Source organism: Tinamus guttatus, unplaced genomic scaffold, assembly GCF_059628265.1.
Source record: "Tinamus guttatus ecotype Peru unplaced genomic scaffold, ASM5962826v1 Tinamus_guttatus_pri_ptg000506l, whole genome shotgun sequence".
Classification (NCBI taxonomy): domain Eukaryota; kingdom Metazoa; phylum Chordata; class Aves; order Tinamiformes; family Tinamidae; genus Tinamus; species Tinamus guttatus.
In genome coordinates, this window is record NW_028289040.1 from 207,501 (window position 1) to 232,447 (window position 24,947).

General features: G+C 34.6%; 1 protein-coding gene across 1 annotated transcript in view; it reads left to right on the top strand.

The window, feature by feature from the left end:
• Positions 1-24,947, top strand: part of GRIK2 (glutamate ionotropic receptor kainate type subunit 2) — a 253,600-nt gene that overhangs the window by 166,699 nt on the left and 61,954 nt on the right. Inside the window, exon 13 of the mRNA XM_088533518.1 lies at positions 799-1,016. Coding sequence (XP_088389644.1) covers positions 799-1,016 — 218 coding nt within the window. The remainder of the gene's footprint in view (positions 1-798; positions 1,017-24,947) is intronic.

The window sequence follows — 24,947 nt, forward strand, 5'->3', positions numbered from 1 at the left end:
AGTACCATGATCAGGCAACTCCAGCAATGCATTATAGTCTATCTAGTTTATGCATAGCAATCTAGTATTATCATTGCTGCTCTATCAAATTAAATGTGTGGCATAGCCACCCGTGTTTATCTGAAACTGTGGGACTAACTATAGAGATGGGAGATGTTTGTTTTATTTTGCTTTGTTTTCTTTTATCCAAGCATTCAATAAACAACCCCTTACTGCAATGCAAATGGCAAAAGTCAAGGATTTCTTTATATTCCTAGTGCATTTTATGTTATGTATTTCAGGTATGAAATACTCTGTCATATCTGCTCCTTTCAACAAAAGCTCATTTTGATTTAAGCAAGCAAGTTTTTTATAACACTTAATTAATATTTGCTTAATGCCTCAAAGATAAAGAGCTGTGTAAGTACTTCAGTATTAGTACTAACTTAGAGGTTAACTTAGAGCCACAAGTTTGTCTGGAAAGTCAATTCAAGTAACAGCTTTATGTTATTGATATATATTTTTTTCTTTCTTTTTTTTTTTTTTTTAAAGGCACTGATCCGTACATCTCCCATTACTATCCTTTGACTCCCACAGCTCCAAAAAGATATGTTTTTATAAGTGTAATTAGTTCTTAATTTTAATTTCAGTTATGTGTGTTTGTACAAGCAGTATGCTAGCCTATAGCTTAAAGATCTTTTTTTTTTTTTTTTTTTTTTTTCACAATGGTTCCACCTCACCACTGTGGCAAAAAGTGCTGAACACTTATTAATGGTTTTCTGTGCACTGGTTTCAACTTTCTCCCCTGGTTTCTGTTAGGTTCTGAGCTCATGCCCAAAGCCCTCTCCACCAGGATAGTGGGAGGCATTTGGTGGTTTTTCACACTTATCATCATTTCCTCGTACACTGCTAACCTAGCCGCCTTTCTGACAGTGGAACGTATGGAATCCCCTATTGATTCTGCAGATGATTTGGCCAAGCAGACAAAGATAGAGTATGGAGCAGTTGAAGATGGAGCAACTATGACTTTCTTCAAGGTAAGCCTTATGTTCTCTTTGCAAATATTTCATAATCATAATTGTGGTTGGAAAGTGTGTGCCTTGTTGAGGTGTATTAACGAATATGATTCCCTCTGCTGTCAAAAACAATTGAAAAGCACTTCTTTGATGATTTGCAAAATAGCAAAGAAAGAAAGTGTAGAATCTCGCATGGCAAATAAAAGATAATTTTTCTGATGATCTTTGCTTAAAGAATTGAATATACAGTGCTGGAATAGGTCATGAAGACCTGAATACTGTGCTCAGACAAACCTCCAATTGCTGTGTAGAAGAATGAATTGTCAGAGTATAACTTACTGGATCGGTTCAACGGCATTTTGTTCAACTAAATGATCTTACAGTCTTTGCTTGAGCAAGTGGATCACATTTACAATATCAGTGCCTCAGATGAGAAAAGTCTTCTGGACTTCATATTTTAGGGAAAATCCAATTGAAATTGGATCCATAAAACAAGCTCAGATCCTTCCAAATTTTCTATTCCTTTTAAACTGTTATTTAGGTTGTTCAGTTTGAAATATAATGAAATGTACAGTTGTATTAGAGAGTAATATTTCTTTCCTACCTTCTCCAAGTATTTCATTTGGTTTAATTTAAGAAGTACATGTGAGGGACAAAGGCAGGTTTGTTTTCTGTCTTCTCATCTTTGATAGCACAGACATGTCTCAAATCTTCCATGGAGAGAGTTGTTCCCAAAATTTGGTTGGTCTTTGGTATGCTTTGAAGACATTTAGCTAGTATATTCTGCTTTTATGTGTTGTAAAATATGTGGTAAAATAAAGCTTTGAGGTGACTGTTACTTTGGTGCGTCAAGTCAGGAAAACTGAGTCTCCAGGTAGCTTGTAAGATGGTCTAGAAATTGAGAAATGTACTCAGTGCTCATCAGATACAAGAAGACAAAATTTGTTCAGATACCAAGGCTAATACGTGCTATTTAATCTTACGGCTTTAGTGACACTCCAAATATATGCATTTCTTAGAATAATAATAGCTCTTTCAAATCCTGTTGGGAAATAAAAATCGATTGATGTTTACTACCTGAAGGTATTTAGGCTACTTACCTTATAACATGTGTTAGGAGGGTTCTGAATATCTTCCCCAGAATATTTCTTGGAAAAGAAGGTGAGGAAATTAATAGAAGTAACTAATCAATTAGAGATCTCATGATGACGGGAATTGTGTGAAGCAATTCAATGAAAGAACATTCAAAGAAAACTTAAAGAGTAAGATTTTTAAAAGAGGGAAAATGATTAAAGTCTCAATCCATAAAGAGATGACACAAGGTATTTACTGAGCTACCAGAAAACAATACAGGGCTTTAATTTAACTTTTGCCTGGTAGAACACTTTGAGCTTGTTATCTTACATATCGGAACTATGGACTCTAAAATATTAGAAAGAATTTTTTACTTAGATGTGTCTTTCAGTTTGGTTGCCAGAAATACATTTTTCTATATTTTCTTAACTTTTAGTTTTCCTTTTTCTTACCCCTTTATTTTCTATATTTTTCTCTCTCTTTGTGTATGTATGTGCATATGCTTTTTTTTTTTTTTTTTTAGAAATCATATTTCTTTTTTTCTGGATTTTTTTTCTCCTCTCTCTATTAGTATACCACTCCCTATTCTTTTCTCCTTTCTGCATACTTTTTCTTTGCAGCTTTCTTCCTTTTTCTGTTTCTATTTATCTAAATATATTTTGCATTTGCCTAGACCCAAGACTTACCCTAAACAAAGTAGCAACTGCACATCCTGCATAGAAAGACCTTTGTTTTAGCAGTATATGCATTGGAAGTAGACTAGACTTACACACAGTAGATTTATATTGTTGAATTGCATAGTTTGGTATATAACTGCTTGTAATACACTCTGAATATTCCTACTTAATTATGAAAGAGAGAGATAAAAACAAAACAAACATTTTCATTTGTTTGTTTGTGTTTCATTCAGAGGCTGAATTTGAAGTCAAATTTAAGGTTATTCTGTTGAATAAATATGTTTGATAGAATGTATTTGTGAACAAATCATAGTAAGTATTCTGTGCCATACAATGCATCTGTAGTTAAGTATTTATATTACAACTATCAATTAACTGATTCCTAATCCTTTTCTGTTTATAATTTACTATCTTTTCTAAATAGTATCTAAATTAATTAGTAACATTTTCTACCTAGAAGTACAAAATAGCTATAGCACTAAAAGTAGTTACTACTGTTGTAGCAAAAAAAAAAAAAAAAAAAAGTGAAAATTATGTTCTACCAGAAAAGAAAAATGAAAATTATATTATTTCATTTGATTCATTTGGTTAATGAAGTATTTTCCAGTTATGAATTAGAGCTTGCTTGTAAATTATGAGAGCTTGCTTGATGTAGATGATATTTGCTAGAGCTAGCTGTGTAGGGAATACAATCTAATTAAATATATATTTCATCAAAAAAACCCCAACAACATTTAGATACATTCTACTTATCACAGTAATTTTTCTGATAAAATTGGGCGTTTTTGTCTAGTTAGGTTGATTAGTATCCTATAATTTGATTATCAGAAAACAGAATGCTGTAATTCTGATCAATGTATCTTATGTGTACTTATATATATAAACAAATGAAATGTATAAAGAAATTGCTTCAGAAATACCATTTTATTGTATGAAGAAAATAAAAAGGTAAGAAAATAATTAAAATAAGACTGTAAATTGGATTGCCTTAGAGGACATTAGAAGAATTGAACAATTCATAGTTAATGTTTATAACATAAGAACACTAAAGTACACTAAACTTTCAGAAAATTATCTTAATAGGCAGAAGTGACATTGAATGTAGATAATATAGAAAAGACAAAATGATGTGTACCTTTTCCTGTATTGCATATAAAAATAAGGTAAATATTGTATTTTAAATTGCTTTTAAAATAGATTCAGTAAGCTGAATGTGGTTTTGAAACAGTGACTATTAAATCGTTTGATATATAAACAAGGGAATACTAAGCAGGAGAGGTCATTAATGAAATAATCTGCCAAGTTCTGGCAACCACACTTCAAAATATGTTTAAAATTAGAGAAGATTCCTAAAAGCTAAAAGAATGACTGAAGGTCTGGAAGTTAGCCTTAAAGTTAGAAGCTAAAAAAGATCAGCTGCTTAATCTGTTGAAGAGAAGGTTTAAGAGGTGACTTGATCCTGGTCCATAAGTGCCTTAACGAGAATGAGATTTTTGATAGCAGATTGCTGTTTAATCTAGCAGAAAAAGACATAATGAGATCTAGTGTTTCAAAGACAGAGTTCAGGAAATTCACACTAGAAATAAGGTGCATATTTTTAACAGTGAGAGTAATTAACCCTTGTACAACTTATCTACAGACATTCTGTATTCAGCTATCACACATTATCACACACTGTAATGAGAAGAATGGATATAGCATAACCCAAACAGATGTTATGTTTTTTTTTTTTTTTTTTTTTTTTTTTTTGGAAAGGCTACTCAGTGAATTACATAGCTTTCACTGCACAGGAGCTCAAATTAGATTTTAGTAGTAGTCCCTTCCTACATAAAAAATCTGTGCTAGTATGACTTCTCGGAAGTTGCACAAAAAAAGACTGAGAATATAATTTTTTCTGTAAGCATCCAGTGTGTATGTTTTTTTGTCATCTACTTTGTCTTGATATAATGAGACTGGATTTAACAAAACAGTGACATTATGTTACAACATGAAGTGAAGGCACCAGATGGTTTCCTAATGTTAAATTAAATTATCATATCTTGGTAATAGTTATTAGTTCCAATCACAGTGAGGCTCAGTAGCTGCCCATGAGACTGACAGTAATTTCTGCATAAATTATCTATAGAGAAGTCCATTTAAATTTTTGTTTGCAAAACTTTGGAGCTTGGCCAAAACTGTAGTGATGCTAAAACAAAAGAAAAACATTTTTGAAAGAGAACTTAAATGAGAATCAAACATACACATTAACTGCAAGATTAACACCTGCTGGAGTAAAAACTTGGAGAGCACCTATATATGCTTTAAGAATACTGTAATCTTTGTGAATCAAACATCCCTGCCAAATAGATTTCATGAAAAAGGATAATGCTCAGATTTTTAACAAAATACCTTCTCCAGAGGTTGATTAGATACTTCAGATTTTCCTCTGTCTCTTTTCAGTCTGAGAAATATGATGTTGCAGCTCTTTTTAGCCGCTAGAAAAAGGAGGAAATTTTCAGTGCTCTCTCTTTTTGTAAGAGCTATTTACTGGCTTTGAGCATTCAAAGGACGTAACTTTTGAAAAGTCTTATATGACTGGTAGGAAAGCAACAAAAAGGCCTTGGTATTATTCAAGAATTACAAGTAATAAGTGTGGAAATAGATTCTAAACCATATCTAAACCATATCTGGTTTAGAATTTGTAAATGATTTGTAAATGATTTTTTGCACAGGTAGTTTTTGAAGTTGTTGTGTACTTTTGCTTTTTTCATGATTTTTCATTTCTGTACCTTTCAATGTCAGTAGCAGGCACAACAGTGCTTTTCTCAGGGTTACCAGCATAAACAGTAATAAAAAACAAAGTCATTTTTCTCTCTCTAATAGCAGCAACTTAGTGTCATTACATCTGTACCAAGAATTAAACATGTTTTCAGCTCTCTCTGAGAGCTGTGTATTTCATATGCTTGTTTAGCTGATAAGGAAGCTGAAGCACTAAAAGCAAATCCATCTTTTTCAAGGTCAGACAGTAAAAGGCAGAAGACTAACTCAGGAGTGGTGACTCCTTCACCTAAGCTTTATCAGATAAAGCTTTTTTTTTTTTTTTTCTCTGTTACTTTTGACATTCCTTTCATTTTCAGGACACATTTTAATATTCCCATTCTACTCTTCTACAGTACTGTTTTTTTTTCTGTACTAACTCATTTTTTTTCTATAAAAATCAATTCTGACAACTCCTCTTTCCCTTCCCTTCCCTTCCCTTCCCTTCCCTTCCCTTCCCTTCCCTTCCCTTCCCTTCCCTTCCCTTCCCTTCCCTTCCCTTCCCTTCCCTTCCCTTCCCTTTTCTTCCTTTCTCTTCGCTGTCCTGTCCTGTCCTGTCCCATCCTGTCCTGTCCCATCCTGTCCTGTCCTGTCCAATCCCGTCTGGTGCCTTTCCTTGTTACAACTTTCCTCATCATATTTGGAGAGGGAGAAGAAAATTCACTCCCTGCTGTCTACGCTCTTTGAAATTCTCACCGCCTTTCTCTAGCTGTGCTTTGGAAAATCTCAGGAATAGTTTAAAATAAATAAATAAATAAATAAAAGATGAATTGTAGAGGGAAGTTTCCCACTGCTTGCAACTGGAATACAAGTGACAGAACACCTGACATAAATGACAGAATAGCAGCAAACGTGCTGTTATGAGTGACAATGACATGCATGAAATCATTACGGTCTCAATGGGATTTTCAAACCCTCATTTGTATGATATAATAGTTAAAGAACATTTGTCTGTTTAACAAATAAATGTGTGTGTGGCATATCGGCATGCACCTGGTTGTACATTCACAAGCACACTGACCCCTGAATTTAGCACCATGAAATTTGGCAGTGGGTGTCAACCTTTCAGCTGGTGTGAGGCAAAGATGAAGGAAATGGTGCTTCTGAGTTTCCCATATATGCAATGACTGTCAGTCACTAATGGATTTTTTTTTTTTGATGTGGATGATGTATAAAAAATAACGGGTAGCATATTCCACACACAAGTTCAGTTTGCTTGAAAGTTAAATCACTTTAAAACAAAGTCACCTTGGAACGTGACCACTACAGACCTGTTCTTATGTGTGAAAATACATAGCTGAGTAAACTGAATACAAATAACACATTATCTTTTTTTTCTTTTTTTTTTCTTTTCTTTTTTGGAGGGGGTAGTGTCATTGTACTTTGAGGGTATCTTCTAGAAACACATGTAGCTGATGTTCACTACTTCTTGATTCCTACTTTGCTGGAATACAAATGTGCACACTTTCAATTAACCACTTTGAATGTAGGAAAAAAGCTAAACCAATGAACCAAACAAGCAAAAAAACCACAGGTGCACACAAATACAACAGGTCTACTCACAAGAACTGAATCTTCAGTGATAGACTCTATGCTCCCATATAGACTTAGCCCAGAGACCTCAGAATACTTCTACCTTACTGAATTCCAGTTTAAAAAATCAACAGGGTAGGTGGAGTAAGGTAGGTTAAATTATACGTAGATGCAAGCTATAACAAGAACAGCAGTATGTTTGAAGTCTAAGTGGAAGAAATTCATATAAATTTGGTACCATTAAGTTCTTTGTGGTGTGTGGTCTTTCTTTTGAATCTGGGGTCAGAAAGCAGAACAAATTCATGTAGTAGACCAACTTCTCTAGTTACTAGGCAAAGTGATTGAAATGATTTTGTGCCATCTAGACACTTCCTCCTTCTGTGGAGTTGTCAGAGCTATTAGTATTCCTACCATAAACAAGAGCATATGTTTGGTTGCCTGTTGCCTCTCAGGGCTGAGGCATTAAGCTAAAAATAGATGGAACATTTCCATTCTCCTTTCCTCTTCCCTTTCTTCTGAAAAGGTTGCAGGTAGAAAGCTAGCTGACTTTTAATTTCCATACAGATTTAAATTGCATTACTCTATATATCCAGACTGTAAGCACCCTTAATAAGTTGCTGGCTGCCACACAATATTTATGAATAGTTATGCTCCAAAATCACCACAAGACTAGACTCATATTTATCTTTTTTACCCGTCTCCAGCACTTTGAAGGTGGTGTTCTACACATACAAATAAATGCATTTGAGGGCCCTCTCAAAGAAGTATACATAGTTTTCCAGTGAAAACAAAATTAGTCATTCACATTAATTAAAATACTTCACATATAAATTGTGTCCCTACTAGTTATTTTTAAAAGGAAAAGACACATCAAAAACAAATTAAAAATTGACATTAGGAAATGTCCCGTATGTCTTAGATTATTTGAATTAAATTTTGTCATGGCTCACCATTCATTTCTGCCCTTATCCCAAAATATGCATAGTTAAAAAAGCTTTATTCTGATCTTCGCAGAGAAATCACAAGGAGACTAAACTGTGTAACCTATGGTCTCACCTGGATTTACTGTTTCCTAATAGTTCTCAGTGTGAATCTAATATAGAAATAGAATGAACCAGCAGTAAGTTGGCATTTGTATTATATTTCACAATTATTTCCTACAATAATATGCTTTAATTAGCGATCGCGCTTTAATGGTTCGTAATGATCCTTCATGGATTTTATCTGAATAATGGTGGTATTTCTGAAAGTATAATATATTTTCAAACACCTGTGACACCTGTCACAGAAGATGCAAGAAACTAGAGAACAGAGGGATGTAATGGTTAACTAACTATACATTTGTCCTAGGAGAGTTAATCTTATCCAGACTATAATTTGAGTCCTGAGTTATGCTGAGACTTGTAAACAAAAACAAGCAAACAAAAAAAGACCATTTTGGAAACCCATTCTATTTTTAATTTTGGAGAATACATAGTGATATCACTGAAGATGAGAAAAGTAGGGTCTTTTCCCTTTGAAACCCATTGAAGTTTATACACTATTAATACCTGTTAAATTAGTTCTGGTCATATCTCTCATTAAGTTGTATTGGTTTGTTGTTTTGGCATCAGCTTAGTCCAGCCTAGCTGTGAGTAGACTAAGTTCTGCTGCTTTTAACTTCAAGGTTTGTTGTCTTGCGGGATCATAGAGTAGTGTTAGAATTCAGTCCAGATTTCTGATCCAACTGAAAATAAATCTCTTTTTGTTATTTCAGGTTTAGTTTTCAGTCATGAAGAAAGTTTCTATAACTGTTAGAATGCTAGAACTGATATGTGAGGAGCAGAGAGTGCCCCTTTCCGTGGCAGGGGGATTTCGTATCACCAAATAAATGTGAAAGCCGTTGGGAATCAACACCCTTTGGGAAGTGAATTCTCTTGCCTAGACATTTGGATATTTAAGGATATTTTGAATGTAGGCTTGCTTGCAAGGCTTTTCCTCCTCTTTTGAGGAGGAAAATACATGATCTAATTGTTATCTACCCTTAGCACCTTTCCCCTTTTCTTCTGTTTTTCAGACGACAGGGCAGCCCTTTTTTTTCCTTCTGTCCTTAGATCATGAGCAAGAGAAGAAAAGGAACTGAACTAGATCATAGAGAATGCTTCAGCTCCAAACAGGATTCCAGAGAAAAAGCAGATTTCAGAGTTAGGGTTTGTTCAGAAAATTGAGGGTAAATCTGAGAAGAAATACTACTGGCAAAATCTAATAAAACACTGAAAATTGTCTTGCTATTCAAAGCTAATATCATCAGCTAGGCACAGAAACTTTGCAGATTTAATCTGTGACTCATCCTGGGAATGTGACTCAGAAGCCGTTCTCCAGCCTGAACTGTCTCTCGGTTTAGGCAGCCTTGTGTGAGATGAGATCCTGCGATATGAACAACCTTCAGAGTTGAGTTCATGCCCAGTGAAGCAGCCTGAAAGTCACCATTCATTAGCAGAGGTGAATGCTTGGTTCCGCCTTGTCAATTTATATATGATACTACTGAGGTGTTGTCTAATTGCATTAACATTGCTTTGTGTATGAGAAATGTTTCCAATGCCAGGATTGCCCTGAACACCACCTAGAGTTCTATTACACAGTTGCATTTCTTCTCCAGAGTTATTCATTGCTCTGAATGGAATGCTTGTCAAGATGAGTTAAGTTATCCTTTTAGCAACACATCTACAGTAATAATTACATAAGTGGTATTTGATATGGATGCCTCTTAAGCATTTTTCAGTATTCAAGCTACTTAATCTGGACAACATGGTTTACTTATGTTTACAAAAAATATTCTAAGACATGTTTTATAGATGAGACTATGGATTGGAGGATTATCTGTTCATGAACATATTGGATAAAGGCAAGAAATACATTTTGTAGCATTTTTTTTCTCTATTCAGATATGTAAATAGTTGTTTTATGTACTCATCATTTTCTTGCATAGAAAATTATGATTTTTTTCACATACAAAATTCCAAAGTTGTCATTCATAATAATAGTGATAATAATAAATTATATGTTCTTTTATGCTGAATTTGGATTAAAGTTCTCAGAATATGTATCTATCCAAAGATAATTGGCAAAAAAAATCAGATAAGCTATTATGTAAATTTTGATGTGAATTATTGTGATTTCAGGAGAGCAAGAGAGTTTTTATTATTTTAATAAACATTATTAGTAAATTATTATTTCTGGTAAGAAACTAGGCATTTTGAAAATTAATGAAGGATTTAGTACTCCCTATCTTGAAATGTTTGCTTTTGATCTGTCTATCTAATCATTTAATAGCTGAAATCAGTTCTCCTTCCTTGAGCTGTAAAAGAAAAATGAAATATTCTGGAGGCATTTGAAAACATGATTTTCTTGTTCTTTGAAGTCTCATTTTCTTGTGCAACAGAAGACTTGTAGCAGAAAGCTACCCTGCCTCTCTCTATCTCTCTATCATTGTCTTCCTCCCCCTCTTGCATGTGCTCTCATTCTCTTTCTCTCTCTCTCTCTCCTTTATGAGACATTTACTTTCCTTGGCTTAAAGAGAATTTTCCAAAGCTCTATGAAATCTCTATATGAGATATCTGACAGAAGCTTCATGTACTTTTCGATACATTTTCACTTTCTGGAAAAAAAAAAAAAAAAAAAAAAAAGACACATTTCTTGAAAGAAAGAAAGAAAGATTGTTGCCAGACATTTTCTGTGATGTGCCAGAACAGCCATCTAACTCTTTTTTGCCATATCTAGCAAAGGAGCTTTGAGAACAGCGTCTTTGACATTTGAGCTTTTAACTAAGCCTATGCAATAGTCGTCTTTCAAGTGTACTTATTTCAAGCTGATGCATGTATTTGTGTTGAACAATAACAACAGTTTCTTAATTGATTTTATGGCTACATCTAGTATTTCTTATGCAGCTTTTGTTCCTTGAAGTGCAGAAGCACTTGATATATTTTATTATAGATCCGAAAGCCAGCAATGGTATTCTAATCAGGTGTCTACCCATAAAATCAGAAGATAGTAGAGGAAGCATTGAAATTCCACCTACAGCTGGTTCATACAATAAAATTAAAATTAAGGGGAATTTAGCTTGTGCAGCCTATTCATAATGAAGCAAACTAGGTACCCTGAGTACCCGTGTTTTTAACCATCACCATCAAAGGTGAAAGGGATATTGAAGGGCAATTACAAGGCTCATCTTGTAAGCAGTAGCGAGTCATTTTTTTTTTTAACATTATTATTAAGTGTTCCTGTATTTATTTCCAAGATAGAGTTTGATTCCTAAATAGTTTCTAAATACACTCTAGATAGACTTCTTAACAGTTTCAAAAATGATCAAGGCTCTTTGTCTTGATCTTCATTCTTCAGTTTTTCTTTTTAATATGCAGAATCACGTTGATAAGTTTAATTTATTAATGTTTAGTGGTATAAACCTCACAACACAGTCACCATGACCTACAAATGTTGCAGTTGTAAAAAGGCTTGGTTCGGGATGCTATTGGTTATCTTTAAATGTGTCGAAATTAATGATGGAATCTTATCATTAAAAACCTCTATAGCACATAGTGTCATTCAAATTATTAATATCATATTTTCTTACAATTTGCATAAAATAACTGTACTAGGAGAATCAAGTGTTTTCTAGAATTATAGATCTTTTTCCATTGTCTATAGAGAAGCTTAGATTGGTATCTTGGTCTAGATTTTTAATACGTAGATGGCTACAAGATGGCATCAGAAGTATCTTCTAAGAATTGTCATTGCTATTAAAGCATTAGACAGTTTTTATACATGTATACACTGCAATATGACTGTAGGGAGAGCCTATGTATGCCTGTTAATTAATCGTATGGAGACTAATATAAACATATCTAACCTCATGGATAAAGTAACTGATTTAATGAGAAATATTGGAAGCATTTGTCTTGTTTTAGATGATGGGCTGAAAGGCTGTGAAGAATTCCTTTTCTTTCATATTGCCACTGAAGTTAAAAAAAAATTCTTTCAAATCATAAAGTTCACATTCTAGTATGAATTGGACTTTGGTAAAAACTATAATACTGAACTGGTCATGTCCAAAAAAACAATCAGTGATGCTAAGTGGCTGGGTGATAAGCCACTCACTGTAAATTCTTGTCTTTCAAATATTAAGCACAGAAAAATATCAACAAAAGTAATCTACCATTTTGCATTACTCATGTGACTCCATGTGCTTGATCATATTAGAGCTTGAATACATTTATCTTTCACCAGCAGGACAGATGTTGATATGTCATCTGCTGTGAAACTTGTCATTTTTTGCTCACATTTTATCAGTCCAATGAATTTTTTTTTATTATTAAATTAGGGTGACAGGTGCAGGCTTTTGATACATGCACTACTAATATGTTTGCAGTGCTTGCATATTTTGCTGGAAGTATGTGACATTCCTGACATTTTTAGATGCCAAAATTTTCACATAAACTTTAAATTGAAGGATACAGTTGAGCAAATTGATCAGCTGAATCACCAAAGCTGAGTAGAAGTTAATCAAGGATAAACACTGAAAAATCTAAGGATATATATATAACTAACTAATACTTAAAACCACCTCAAATTCAAAAATGTTTTATGTTGTCATTCCCTAACACAAAATTTTGATTTCTATATTTGAGATAAGATTTTAAGTTCCAACCAATGCAGTTTTCGGCATTTAGGGGAAAAGCACTACTATTTAAAGTAGAATCACTTAATCTTTTTTTTTTCTTCTTTTTTTCTTTTTTTTTTTTTTTTCTTTTCTGCTTGTATTTGGCTTCCTACAATCATATGGGAGATAAGCGGACTGACAAAGCAAAACTATCAATCAACTTGCTTACAGAACAAATAAAGTTGGATCAAAGAATACCTTCCAACGGATTCTGATATTTTTATTCTCATTGGTGTGTACTTGAAATCCCCAAAGCTATGGTCTAAGTTATCTTTGGGTGGTGTTCAGGAACTATTTGAAATATTAATTGTTAGTTTATTAATTAGAAATTGCTAATTAATTGTTAATGCAATTGTCAGGACAGGCCAAAGCCAACCTAGGTTGCATAGTGTGGGCAATTATGGGCCTGAGTTCTGACCCTTTTTTGTTTGCTGAAGCATTTAAATCTTATCCTTGATTAGTATATAACTTTTTGAGATTATTTGGCAATTTTGCTATGGGCTCAGCAGAGTGAATTCCTGATTCTAAAATACTAGTCTGTTTTAGAAAAATTAGTGTAAGAAATTATAACTCATTCTTTCATTTTCTGACAGTCTCCCAGTTTACTGTATTGTATTGATTCAATGTAAAGCAAATTGAGTTATAGGAAAGCAACCTCTTAAAATTATACTAGGACCTGAAAAATCACAAGATGAAGGCCAAGTAAAATACAAATAAATTAGCAGTAATTTAACAGTTTAATCGTTCAACGAAAGCAAAAAAAACCCAAACATATTCTTTGTCCTGATACTGTCTAATGTTCGATGTCTAATTATTGATTTGTAAATGCATGTTTGGATCATGTTTTAAATGATGACTAATTTCAAGATTTTTTCCATAGTGAACACTGTGTATTTTGATTTTTTATGTGGGATCAAGAATTACTCCTCATTTGCTTAAAAAATTCCAAACCAGATGTAGTTTGCATAATTTTACATAGGTAATGGTTCAGTGTGAAAGGAACAGTCTTCTCCATATACACATATAGCTGATGACTACACATTTGTTTCTGTGCTTTGCCCACAGCCTTTTTACTGAAGGTATAGGAAACAAACTGCTATTTTACTGCATGGCTTTTGTTGAAGAGGAAGTGGTGTCATTGAACAGAATTGCTTCATCAGACACTACAAAAGTGCCAAGTTGTTGCAAATCAATAGGGAAATAGCAGATGTGAAGGTTAGTTGGCATCAAAGAATATGAGTGGAAGACTTTCCTATGGGAAAGAAAGTGCCTCAGTACTCTTTGTCTGTACTAAGAATATTGGGTCTATCAAGCTTTCAGAAAATTAGATGGTTTTTATGACTCCACTTATGAAAGAGTGAATTTAACAACAGTTAAAAAGCTGCAGATAGATAGCCATTTGGGAAATTGCAGTAAGTGATTAGGATTTTATTACTTTTAGAATAGAATGTTGCAATTCTTTCTCTCTGAATGGAGTAAATCCAGTGCCATGCCTAAGAGACAAGAACTGGTTTATTGCATGATTACTGTATTGTACATGAGTGTAAATGGTGTTTTTGGACCATTTCAATAGTAAACAAACCACATATTACCAACTCTCCAGAGTATTGTTCAGGAAATTCATTGTTCTGGAACTGGCTTGTCTATTTAGGTTTGTGCTTGTTGTTTTTTCTTGAAAAGAAAACACAGCAAGTGTTTGTCCACTCAGGAACTGTTGCTGAAGAACTCTGGGTTTTACTTCATCCGTCAGACGGATAAGTCTTGGAGGAATTGTGCTATACGGAGAGGGAAGACTTGAGAATTGCTTACCAGAGTGGTGTGGAACTGGTAACAGATACAGGAATTTGGATAACGGAATTTGTCAGTCTGAGATCTCACAGTAGCTGGTAGTGATTTAATGTTTTTTCTGAGCAATCTATAAAGAGGAACAGGTGTTAGGATAGAATACTGGGGTGAAATACTCATTGGCTTTGGTTTTGTTCATTCATTGTGCAAATTTGTAAAATACATTTATTTTCTAGAAGGCACATTAGAGATTTTGGACTCTTGAGACTGAACATGGCTATTTCCTTTTAAAAACCTCTTCAATTGTATGTTTCTGTCAGGATACTTTTAGTTACAGAGCTGGATGCATATCTTTTTACAAGCAATTTTTATACTTCACCTCACTTTAAGTTAAAATCCTCTTTATTGCAGGTTCCATTCTTAGTCTGTTCTATTAATATTTGGAGGAAATTATATTTACTGGCCATAAGAAAGAGGATGCATTAATTATCTAAAAACACTTTTATCACTGAAATCCGAAGTGGCTCTGAAAATGAATTGCCCCTAGTCCTTGAGATCTGTTCCCAGTACTAACCAGATCTATGTATTAAAGCATCCACTGAATCCCAGTTTGAACTGGCAGTTTAGATATTTCTTATCAGAGTCAAATTTGATTTGCTGAATACCACCTTGTGCTTCCTATGCCTTCAAAATTCATGACAAGGAGAAGAACTGAGGGCTTTGTCATTAAGAACTTGAGTGAACATCACATGGTGTCTGTAGAGATTTTTATTTCATCTTAGAATGCTATATAATGAGGTTTACAAGCAAGTTGTTTCTGCTTGCAGGGCTTAGAGGTATATCTGGAGACAACAGAAAGTTATTTTTCCTTTGGCTTTAAAGCAAAGCTGAGATATCCTTGTCATGCACTAGTCCAAGACAGAATACTTTGTATCTCAAAAAATAGTCAAAAATGTTATGAATCTGATAAATCATCTCTTATCTTTTTGCATCTTTGTAGTTTTCAACATCAATGTGTCAAAGCAAACTCAAAAGAGGTAGCATCAAATTTTATCTGTAGCTGTATCTAACGTGAAGTTGTTTACAACCTGGACCTTATTAGAATTTTAGGTAGCAAATCTGCATTAGAAGGGAAGGAAATAGTCTTATTTAATGACACTGAAAAAGTTAAATGTCAGCTTCTTGAAGTAGTGAAAAAGATGTAAGTGCTAGAGCCTGAAAATTTCAACCTTCTTGGTCTAATAGACCTTCGTGGTCTTGGTGGACATGTCCATTTTTTTTTTTTTTTAAATATTGCTTCTGAGCTATAGAATCTGTCTGTTCAGAAGCAACCCCACCCCTGTCAACTCAGCCATATTGCCTGTATATCCTGAGATTCATATGTAGTATGTTTGCCTTTAGGTGAGATGGCCTGTAGATGATAACTCTGAACAGCTATTCTGCTGGCCTAAAATCTGGTCCTTTAATGAAGATTGCTTTGGAAATTTAACAGCCCTCCTTGTATATTTTGCTTCCTTGCTTATATCTTCTAAAGAAGGTTTAGTATTGTTATTTGTAGAGTGGGAAAATCTGGTATGAATACAGAGAATATTCTCTGACTGTGTTTGAATAAATCTCAAGTAGAATTAACATTTTGCAAGCTATCATAAAAAAAGAGGGAAAAAAGGAAAAACCTTGTAGACTCAGATCAGTGACACAATTTGATTATCACTGCAGGTAGGTGTCTCATTTATTAAACATTGCAATTAAGCTAATTAAGCTCTACAAACTCTATTATTTTTCATTGTAGGTCTCCTGATAGTTTTCTGAAAACAGTGAGAGTCTATTTCATTTTATTTTATTATCAAAACAATAAAATCTAAAGAACTAAGTCATACTTCTTTTCCCTAGAAACTGCATTTCAGTGATGCAGTAAAAGTTTAGGAAAAATAGAGAAAAATAGAAAAATTTAATTTCAAAAAAGGATGTGGATGTGGCCAGATAGCGTAAAGAAAAATATTTATCAGAAAAAAAAAGCTTCAGCCCTTCATGTGTGATGTTTATCATAATCCTATATCTGTTGATGAATGGGGTTCTAAAAGAATCTTTTCTAACAAAATAATTGTATCAAGTGAAACTTATACACTTCAATAACACAATAGGTTTATTGTTTACCTTTTCTTAACTCCTTAACAAATGTTCCCTGTGCAGTTAACTCCCAGAGAACTATGTTGAAATGTCTTCGGCTAGCGGCTAGCTAAATAGGTATTAGATAAGATTATTGAACTGTGGTTGAAATCTCTCCCTCTCTCTCTCTTTTTCTTTTTTTTCTTTTTTTTTTTTTTTCAGGTACCAAAAGCTCTTTCCTCTAGATTTATACTTACAGTAATACGTTCAGAGATCTATTTTGCCAAAATGGTTTCTGCTAAATTGGTCAGCAGAAAATACATGAAAATTTCTTGCAGGTTATTTACACAGAATGTAAATACAGAAATACACAGAAAGAACAGAGCAATACTATTGCTGGTGCTATCAAATTTATCCCATTATTAAGATTGCGATATTATTAAATTCACTTTTGTGCTGAAGCAGGGAACTATCAGGAGCAGGAATCTGGAAGGTCTCAAGAAATGCAGAGATTGCTCTCTAGGTTGATTTATTTATACTTAGAAGAGGTAAAATAATATAAGAATATCTGCTGAGCTGATTTCCCTCTCCTGCTTGCTTTATGGCAACTATTGAACCATACCACATCTTTTGAAATGATAACATAGAGCTCAATCTTCTGCTTGTTTTCTGTCTTTGAAAGTCTTGATTGCTCTTGGTCATTTTGATCTCTTGGGATATTTCAAAAAATATATTCTTGAATTAGAACCAATCCTTGTGAGTAATAATGCTTTAAATTATGAATGTATAACAACTTACTATTTTTCAACTGTACTATCGGCAATAATGAATCATGTACTAATGGAAGTAGTTTATGGAAATAATATCTTGTTCTTTCATCTGCCAACAATACAATTATACCATGCTCATTCCTAGATTACCTTTAGGGAAGTTGTGTATTAATTGTTACCTAACTATTGTTTTAGTAATAATGGCTTCACCAAGGCTTTGACACCATCCCTCACAACATCCTGCTGGGCAAGCTCCAGAAGTGTGGGATAGATGAGTGGACAGTGAGGTGGATTAGGAACTGGCTGGATGGCAGGGCCCAGAGAGTGGTGATCAGTGGTGCAGAGTCTAGTTGGAGGCCTGTAGCTAGCGGGGTCCCCCAGGGGTCCTTGGTCCAGTCCTGTTCAATTTATTCATCAATGACCTGGATGAAGGCACAGAGTGCTCCCTCAGCAAGTTTGCTGATGACACGAAACTGGGAGGAGTAGCCGATACCCCAGAGGGCTGCACTGCCATCCAGAGGGACCTGGACAGACTGGACAACTGGGCGGTGAAAAACCTCATGCAATTCAACAAGGCCAAGTGCAAGGTTCTGCACTTAAGGAGGAATAACCCAGACACCAGTACAAGCTGGGGACTGACCTTGTGGAGAGCAGCTCTGCAGAGAAAGACCTGGGTGTCATGGTGGATGATAAGTTGACCATGAGGCAGCAGTGTGCCCTCGTGGCCAAGAAGGCCAATGGGATCCTGGGCTGCATTAAGAAGAGCATCTCCAGCAGGTCGAGGGAGGTGATCCTGCCCCTCTACTGAGCCCTGGTGAGGCCGCATCTGGAGTATTGTGTCCAGTTCTGGGCTCCACAGTATAAGAGGGATGTGGAGCTGCTGGAGAGAGTCCAGCGCAGGGCCACAAGGATGATCAGGGGCCTGGAACATCTGCCCTACGAGTAGAGGCTGAGGCAGCTGGGCCTGTTCAGCCTGGAGAAGAGAAGGCTGAGAGGGGATCTAATCAGTGTATTTAAGTACCTCAAGGGAGGGAGTGCAGAGGATGGTGCTGGTCTCTTTTCAGTGGTGGCCACTGACAGAACTAGAGGTAATGGCCACAAACTGAAGCACCAAAAGTTCCACAGGCACTTAAGGAAAATTTTTTTAACAGTGAGGGTGACAGCACTGGAACAGGCTGCCCAGAGAGGTTGTGGAGTCTCCTTCTCTGGAGATGTTCAAAATCCGCTTGGATGCCACCCTGCGCCACGTGCTCTAGGGGACCCTGCGTGTGCAGGGGGGTTGGACTAGATGATCTCTAGAGGTCCCTTCCAACCCTAAGCATTCTATGATTCTATGATTCTGTGGCTTCTGTTTTTCTTTTTAACTGCCTTACACATGTTTCTCCCCAGCATTGTAGGCACTGCATTAGTGTGGCTGTGCACTACAGCTATGGTGCAACTCAAATAGCTAAAATCCATTGGACATGAGCTACAGTATCATAAAAAGTCACAAAGTCCTGAATGGGATCCCTGATGCTTACATGGTAACATGATAAGAGGCAGTAGATGCTCTGATGAATCGATGATTATAATTTCCATGTGGTGACAGGATTTTCCCTTCACTGTAGAATCCCACATGCTAATGTGATGATCTGGTTACCATTTTCTGCAATAAACAAAGTTACTGAGCTCTCACATGTTCAGACACTTCCCTGACTTCCCTGTCAAGGAAGGGTTTTTTCCCTGTATGTCCCATCTGAGGTCTTAACAGCTTGCTTGCCTGCAGCCCTTCTGGTTGTTTCTTCAGCTTTGTATTAATGCAATGAAGTTTGTGCATGCTCAGTGTACACAAAGCATAGAAGTGTTTTATTGAAGAGACAGCTGTATAGAAACAAACAGTTGTACAAAGAAAAGAAAAAAAGAGAGGAAGTAAAATAGGGTTAGCATTTAACAGTTGTATAGCACTGTGAACCATTACATGTTTAATCAAAATAACTTTCTCCTATTACCTGAGATCTAAAAATGTATCCAAAAGAATCTTCAGTCTTAAATTCACTGCCTTTATACATTTTCATGAAACCAAACTGCCCAGACCATCTGAAGCTTGTCTATAACTTGATTTTGAAGTTTATTATACTCACATGCATGCTCGTAAGTCTGTTTTCTACCTTTAAAAAAATGCCAACCCCAAAGGAAATGGACTGCAGGATTTTCTTAAATATTGCAGTAGTCTAGAAATAAAAAAGAATCAAAATTCAATTTAGGAAAAATGCATTTTGCTACAGGGCAGTTCTTTTCTAAAATACCAAACTTCCTTTCTCTTTTCTTCCCTTTTTCGGTGTTTTTTTTTGTTGTTTTGTTTTTGCATTTTTTTTTTTTTGTTAACAGAAGTTATTCTTTCATGATGTTCACAGAAATAGTTCCCAGAAAAAAGGCATCAGTGTTATAAAGCTTTAAGTTTTGTTCTTTCATGTAGATGTAGTACTTTAGCTTTTTATCTCTGCTAATTTGGTTTACTTACAAATGAGTTCTTGAAAAATTTTCTTCTATAATCATATACATATATCTTAACTTTTCTTTAGAGACCTGTTAATGTGAATGAACTTGAAGTCCCTACCTAAGTTTAATGGATATTAAATAAATTGAGGGAAAAACATGGAGGATAATGATTTTTTTTTTTCATGCAAGGACATATTTTTTACATGCAAGGAAGTGTCCTGTCCTTGCATTTGAAAGCTCTCCTGAAAATTGTGATTAGTGCAGAAAAGCAGCTTCTAACAGAAAAAAAAAAAAATTCAGTTGGAAAACGTTTGTCTATCTCTCATCAGTTCAGAGATATTTGTATCAGATAAATCTGGATGAATTTATCTGAAATTATTGATCTTGTCTGTCACCTAATTTATTTTGCATAACTGGATAGGTATAAAAGATATTCATCCAACCTGACCTGGTCTCTTACTTCTCTCTTGTTGTCAATGTAGTCCTAAGGCAGCTGGGAGAAGTGCTCTCTGGAAATAACCTTTCTCTCCTTTTCTCTATTTCTCTGTCAAATATAAAGGAAGTCTATTGCCTTCCTTTGTGAGTAACTTTTAAATAACTAAATAAGCAACATGATTCTCCATGTGCAATATGTTTATTATTTTTAGAGTAATTTTCATTCTGGAATTTTGTGCATACTTTTTTTCCTAGTCAACAAAGTTTTTAAACTCTCCTTTACTCCTTTTAGATCTCTATCAGCATATTTAAAGGTAAAGTGCTAAAGAAAGTAACATTGAACTATTTTAAGATAAATTGCAATGCTGATATATCGATTATAGATTATTATAATTGCATTAAGTTTTTATGGTACTCCTCTCAAATCTACCTGTAAAAAATTACTGAAATTGAATTGTATATCCATCAACCATCCGTTTTCATAAAATGTTATCTGTATCAGAATAGGTACCTAATTGATCCTTTAGTCAAAATACAACATTTAAATCTCAGCTACCACCAGTTCTTGCAGTCGGCAATTTCCTTATTTTTCTGAATTTTGCCTCTGATTTTGTGCAGAAATGGCTAAGTCTGATAAATTCAGAACAGCCATTTGTGTTCTATGAATCTGTGAAAGACCTCAGTATCTTCTTTTACTTATCTTCTTTTGCTTAGACCATATCTTCTTTCATTGCTACAATGATGGCGGTTATATATTTGTTTTGCCTAATAACCTAGTGACTCAGTCTGTAGGAAATAACAGAATTTTATACTTTAGGATATTCAGAGAGGAAGAGTCTTTCAACCTCTATCATTTAAGATATCCCCATTAATGTGGTAATTATGTAATTATGAATATAAGAGTAATTATGAGTGGAAGAGTCAACAGAAAAATAGCTTAATATTCTAAGAAATGAAAGAAGAAGGAATATTATATACCCAAATTTCATTTTTTTTCTCCTGAAATGGAATATGTTCCTTCTCAAACGGCTCTCTGTCATTCAATTTAGTGAGGCAGAGTGTAAGTTTTCTATCTTTTTATTAATAGGATACATTCAAGATGGAAAAAGATTCTCTACCACTTCTTACTGTGCCTTATTCATCCTGTATTAGACATAAATTTAATTTAACTAGTCTATTTCTAGTTTGTCCATTTCAATTTTTTCTCTTTCTTTCTATTTACTAAATTTAGTAGATAGACCACTTGCAACATTGAAAATGAATGCCTTTTGTTTAAAAAAGAAAAAAAAAAAGCTGAAATTGCCAGTTTAGAACAATCTGCGGATTTCAGACAAAGTAGGATAGCTTTAATTTGTACTCTACTTGAATAAGGTATTTAACATAGTAATTACTTGAGTATTCATGTTCAAGAATTGCTATAGCACATCTGCACCACTGACTTAATATCTGTAAAATGTACAGTGTATTTTCTGTTCATGATTTATTCATCTATTTAGTGAAAGTAAATATGCAAACAAAAAAACAAAGGTCCAACAGAAGGTGATTAAAAACTTACGTATTAAAATACAAAACAGTAATTTTGTTTATTGCTGTTGCTTATTACATTTTCCATATTACTGTGATGATGCTCAAGTGCTCATACAACCACGGAAGTATCCAGTGAGTTAAAATAAATAAACAAAATGAAAAAAGAGAAGTCTCCCAGCTGGAGTTGATTATAGCCTCTATCAAGTGTATTCCTTAAAAGAAATGAAGCGAGGGAAAATATGTTGCTGGTAGAAATGAATCTGACCTGATGCTGGATAGATCGTTTCTGGACTTCTACTTTCTCAAGTAATGTTGGTCCTATTCAGTTTATAACCTAGATAAGATCTGAAGGCAGCCATTTCTTGGATCTGACTATTTAACTTTAAAATGTTGCTACTTTAATATGTTTTATACCAGTGTTCTAAAGGGATAATTCTAGTCAAGCGGCTGTCGCCGCCATGGTGAATGACTTGTGAGCACATTTTAGTGCTAGTAACAAACCAATGCTTCCTTGAGGCATTTTTGGAACTTCTGTCTCTTTCCACAGTATAGCACATTTTCTTCTATATTTCCAATCTCTTTAATGTGTTTGTCTTTTTAACATCCTTCCTGTCTTGCCATTCACACTTCAGAAACCCGAGATGCGTCATGCATCCCAAAACTTTGTCTTACATATGGCATATCTAAAATGTGATACATTCATTACCTGTCCTTACAGCTGCACTTCACTTGTTACCTCTCTCACATGTGGTGTTCTTAGTCAATCAGATCTCCAGGATGCTAAAGGTTGATGTTAATCAGCAGAGTTTTCTGGGCATTCATTAGTTGACTTAGTTCCTTATAGTTGCAGTATTTCTCACTGCTGCTTTTTTTGTCATGAATATGACCCCAGAAAGTTGAGCTGAATAATTCCTATCAGTGATATTTAATAACAAAATGGAAATGCCAATAACACTGTAGAAATGGTACATTATAAAAATGGCTAAACAATTCATTGCTATTATAGACTGTAGTACTTTTTATTCACTGTTACAAAGGAAATGATTGTCAAGGTAACTGGCTGTTCTCTCATGGTCTTAGTTTTTGTTTTCAAAAGCTGTGTCCTGTAAAATAGTAGTGTTTATGCAGAAAGAATAATTTGAAGAGGTCATTATTTAAAGACAAACTGTCAGATAAACTAATAATAAATATACATTTAAAAGACCATAAATGAAGATAGATTGTGTAATTAAAAACTAATTTTAGGGGAATGCTTTGAGGGAAAATCACATGTCTTTTCCCACATCTCATAACAGAGAAACATATAATATCTGCTACACACTCTTTCTCTCTGCCTGAGGTTAGCATCATAACATATGGGATATCATCACCAGTTGTTTGCCTTTTCAGATACTGTTAGATGTATGCGCTTTCTTTGGTATGTCTCCCAAGCCAATAGCCCAGCCGGCACAGTAGCCTAGTTCAGATCACCTCCTTTTTGCAGAATGAAGTAGACAAGTGAAGGTGCCCTGTGCCTCTCTATAGAGTGCAGGCACCAAGAGAAAGTATTTGCAATGATCATAGGTAAATTCCAGAGTTAAATGGATTCATAATAAGTATGTGGTTGACACCACACATGAATTGCAAAGTAAAACAAAACTAGTTAGAAATTAATGTACCATTAAGCCCAAATATATAGACTTTAGAGTTTTAGACTTTTATTTACCTCTATTAGTTTTTACCTGCCATATTTTAACCCTCTAAATACTTGGAACTTACCTGGTACTGTCATGGCTTTCACAAAATAAAGCCAGTAACTATGATAAATCATCATCTATTAAAGTCATCCAGATCCGTTAAACTGCTCTTAAGTAATTTCCTCACACTGAAAAAGATATTCAAGATATATTGGTAGATGTATAGAAACATATATTTTAAAAATATTTTGTGGAATTCATCAACATCAAATGAGAGTGGAAGGCACTGTTTTTAATGTTCATTTGTTTACTTATTTATTTTGAATTTTTTTTGCACCACCTGATGCACAGGTGCGCCTTGATCACCCCTTGCTGATTTCTGTAGAACCACAACAACAGAGCTGCACTAAAGAATACGCTTAGACCTGTGTCCCTGAGGCTGGTCCTATGCCACACACAGTCTGTATTATGACAGCTGGCTGGTTATGGCTCCCAACAGTGTTTTGTTAGCAAGAAATTACCTGAGCACTCCAGTACTCCAGTCATGCTGAGTGACCATATGGAAGTTAAGATTTTGGCTTGTTGTCTCTGTCTCCATCATGTATGCCAACTGTGCTCATATTCTCTAACATCATAGATACTCATTAATGATTTCACCTTTTTAGAACATATTTTAAGTTTGCATCTGCTTGTTGTGGTCTTCTAGTTACTTACATGTATATGTACTGAAGTTAGTTTAGGATTATTTCTAGTTAAATGAAGGTTAGTAGGGTCCAATTATTTTGACTCTTCAGGTTTGCTTTCAAAACATATACACCTTGCAGCTTTGTCAAAGAAAGACATTAAAAATGTTGCCCAGTGTATTGCAATGGTGTAAGCCTAGGTAGGAATGCCCTTTGTTTTTAAAGCTGTGACTTTAGAGCAAGTTAAATTTCTCCCAAATGGATTCACAGCAAGCTGCTAAAAACAAGAATATAATGGTCACCACTGAATCACTTGGCTTAGTATCACACGTATGACAGCAATGAGTCTAGGGTAAAATGTAGGAACTTCTCTTGACAGGTAGTGACCTGCAATTCAGATCCTTGAGATATAGTTACAGCTAGTAACTAGCATTATAAAATAAGGCAGGATACAGTGTCAGGAAGAAACTTTAAAGATGACTGGATTAATTTTTCACACTCAGTTTAACAGCACAAGTATTTTTTTGGTACACTCACAAAAATTTTAGCAGTTTGGAAGATTACTATTTTATGGCACCATCTTTGTACTCCAAAATGTTTGTAAATCACCTGAGTCCACTTTTGTCTTATAGCAGCAGTGTTGTCATTGTTCTGGCTTGTGACTCCGGGGTAGTAGACCCTGGACATAATAGAATCGCAATTCTCCCTATTCAGATT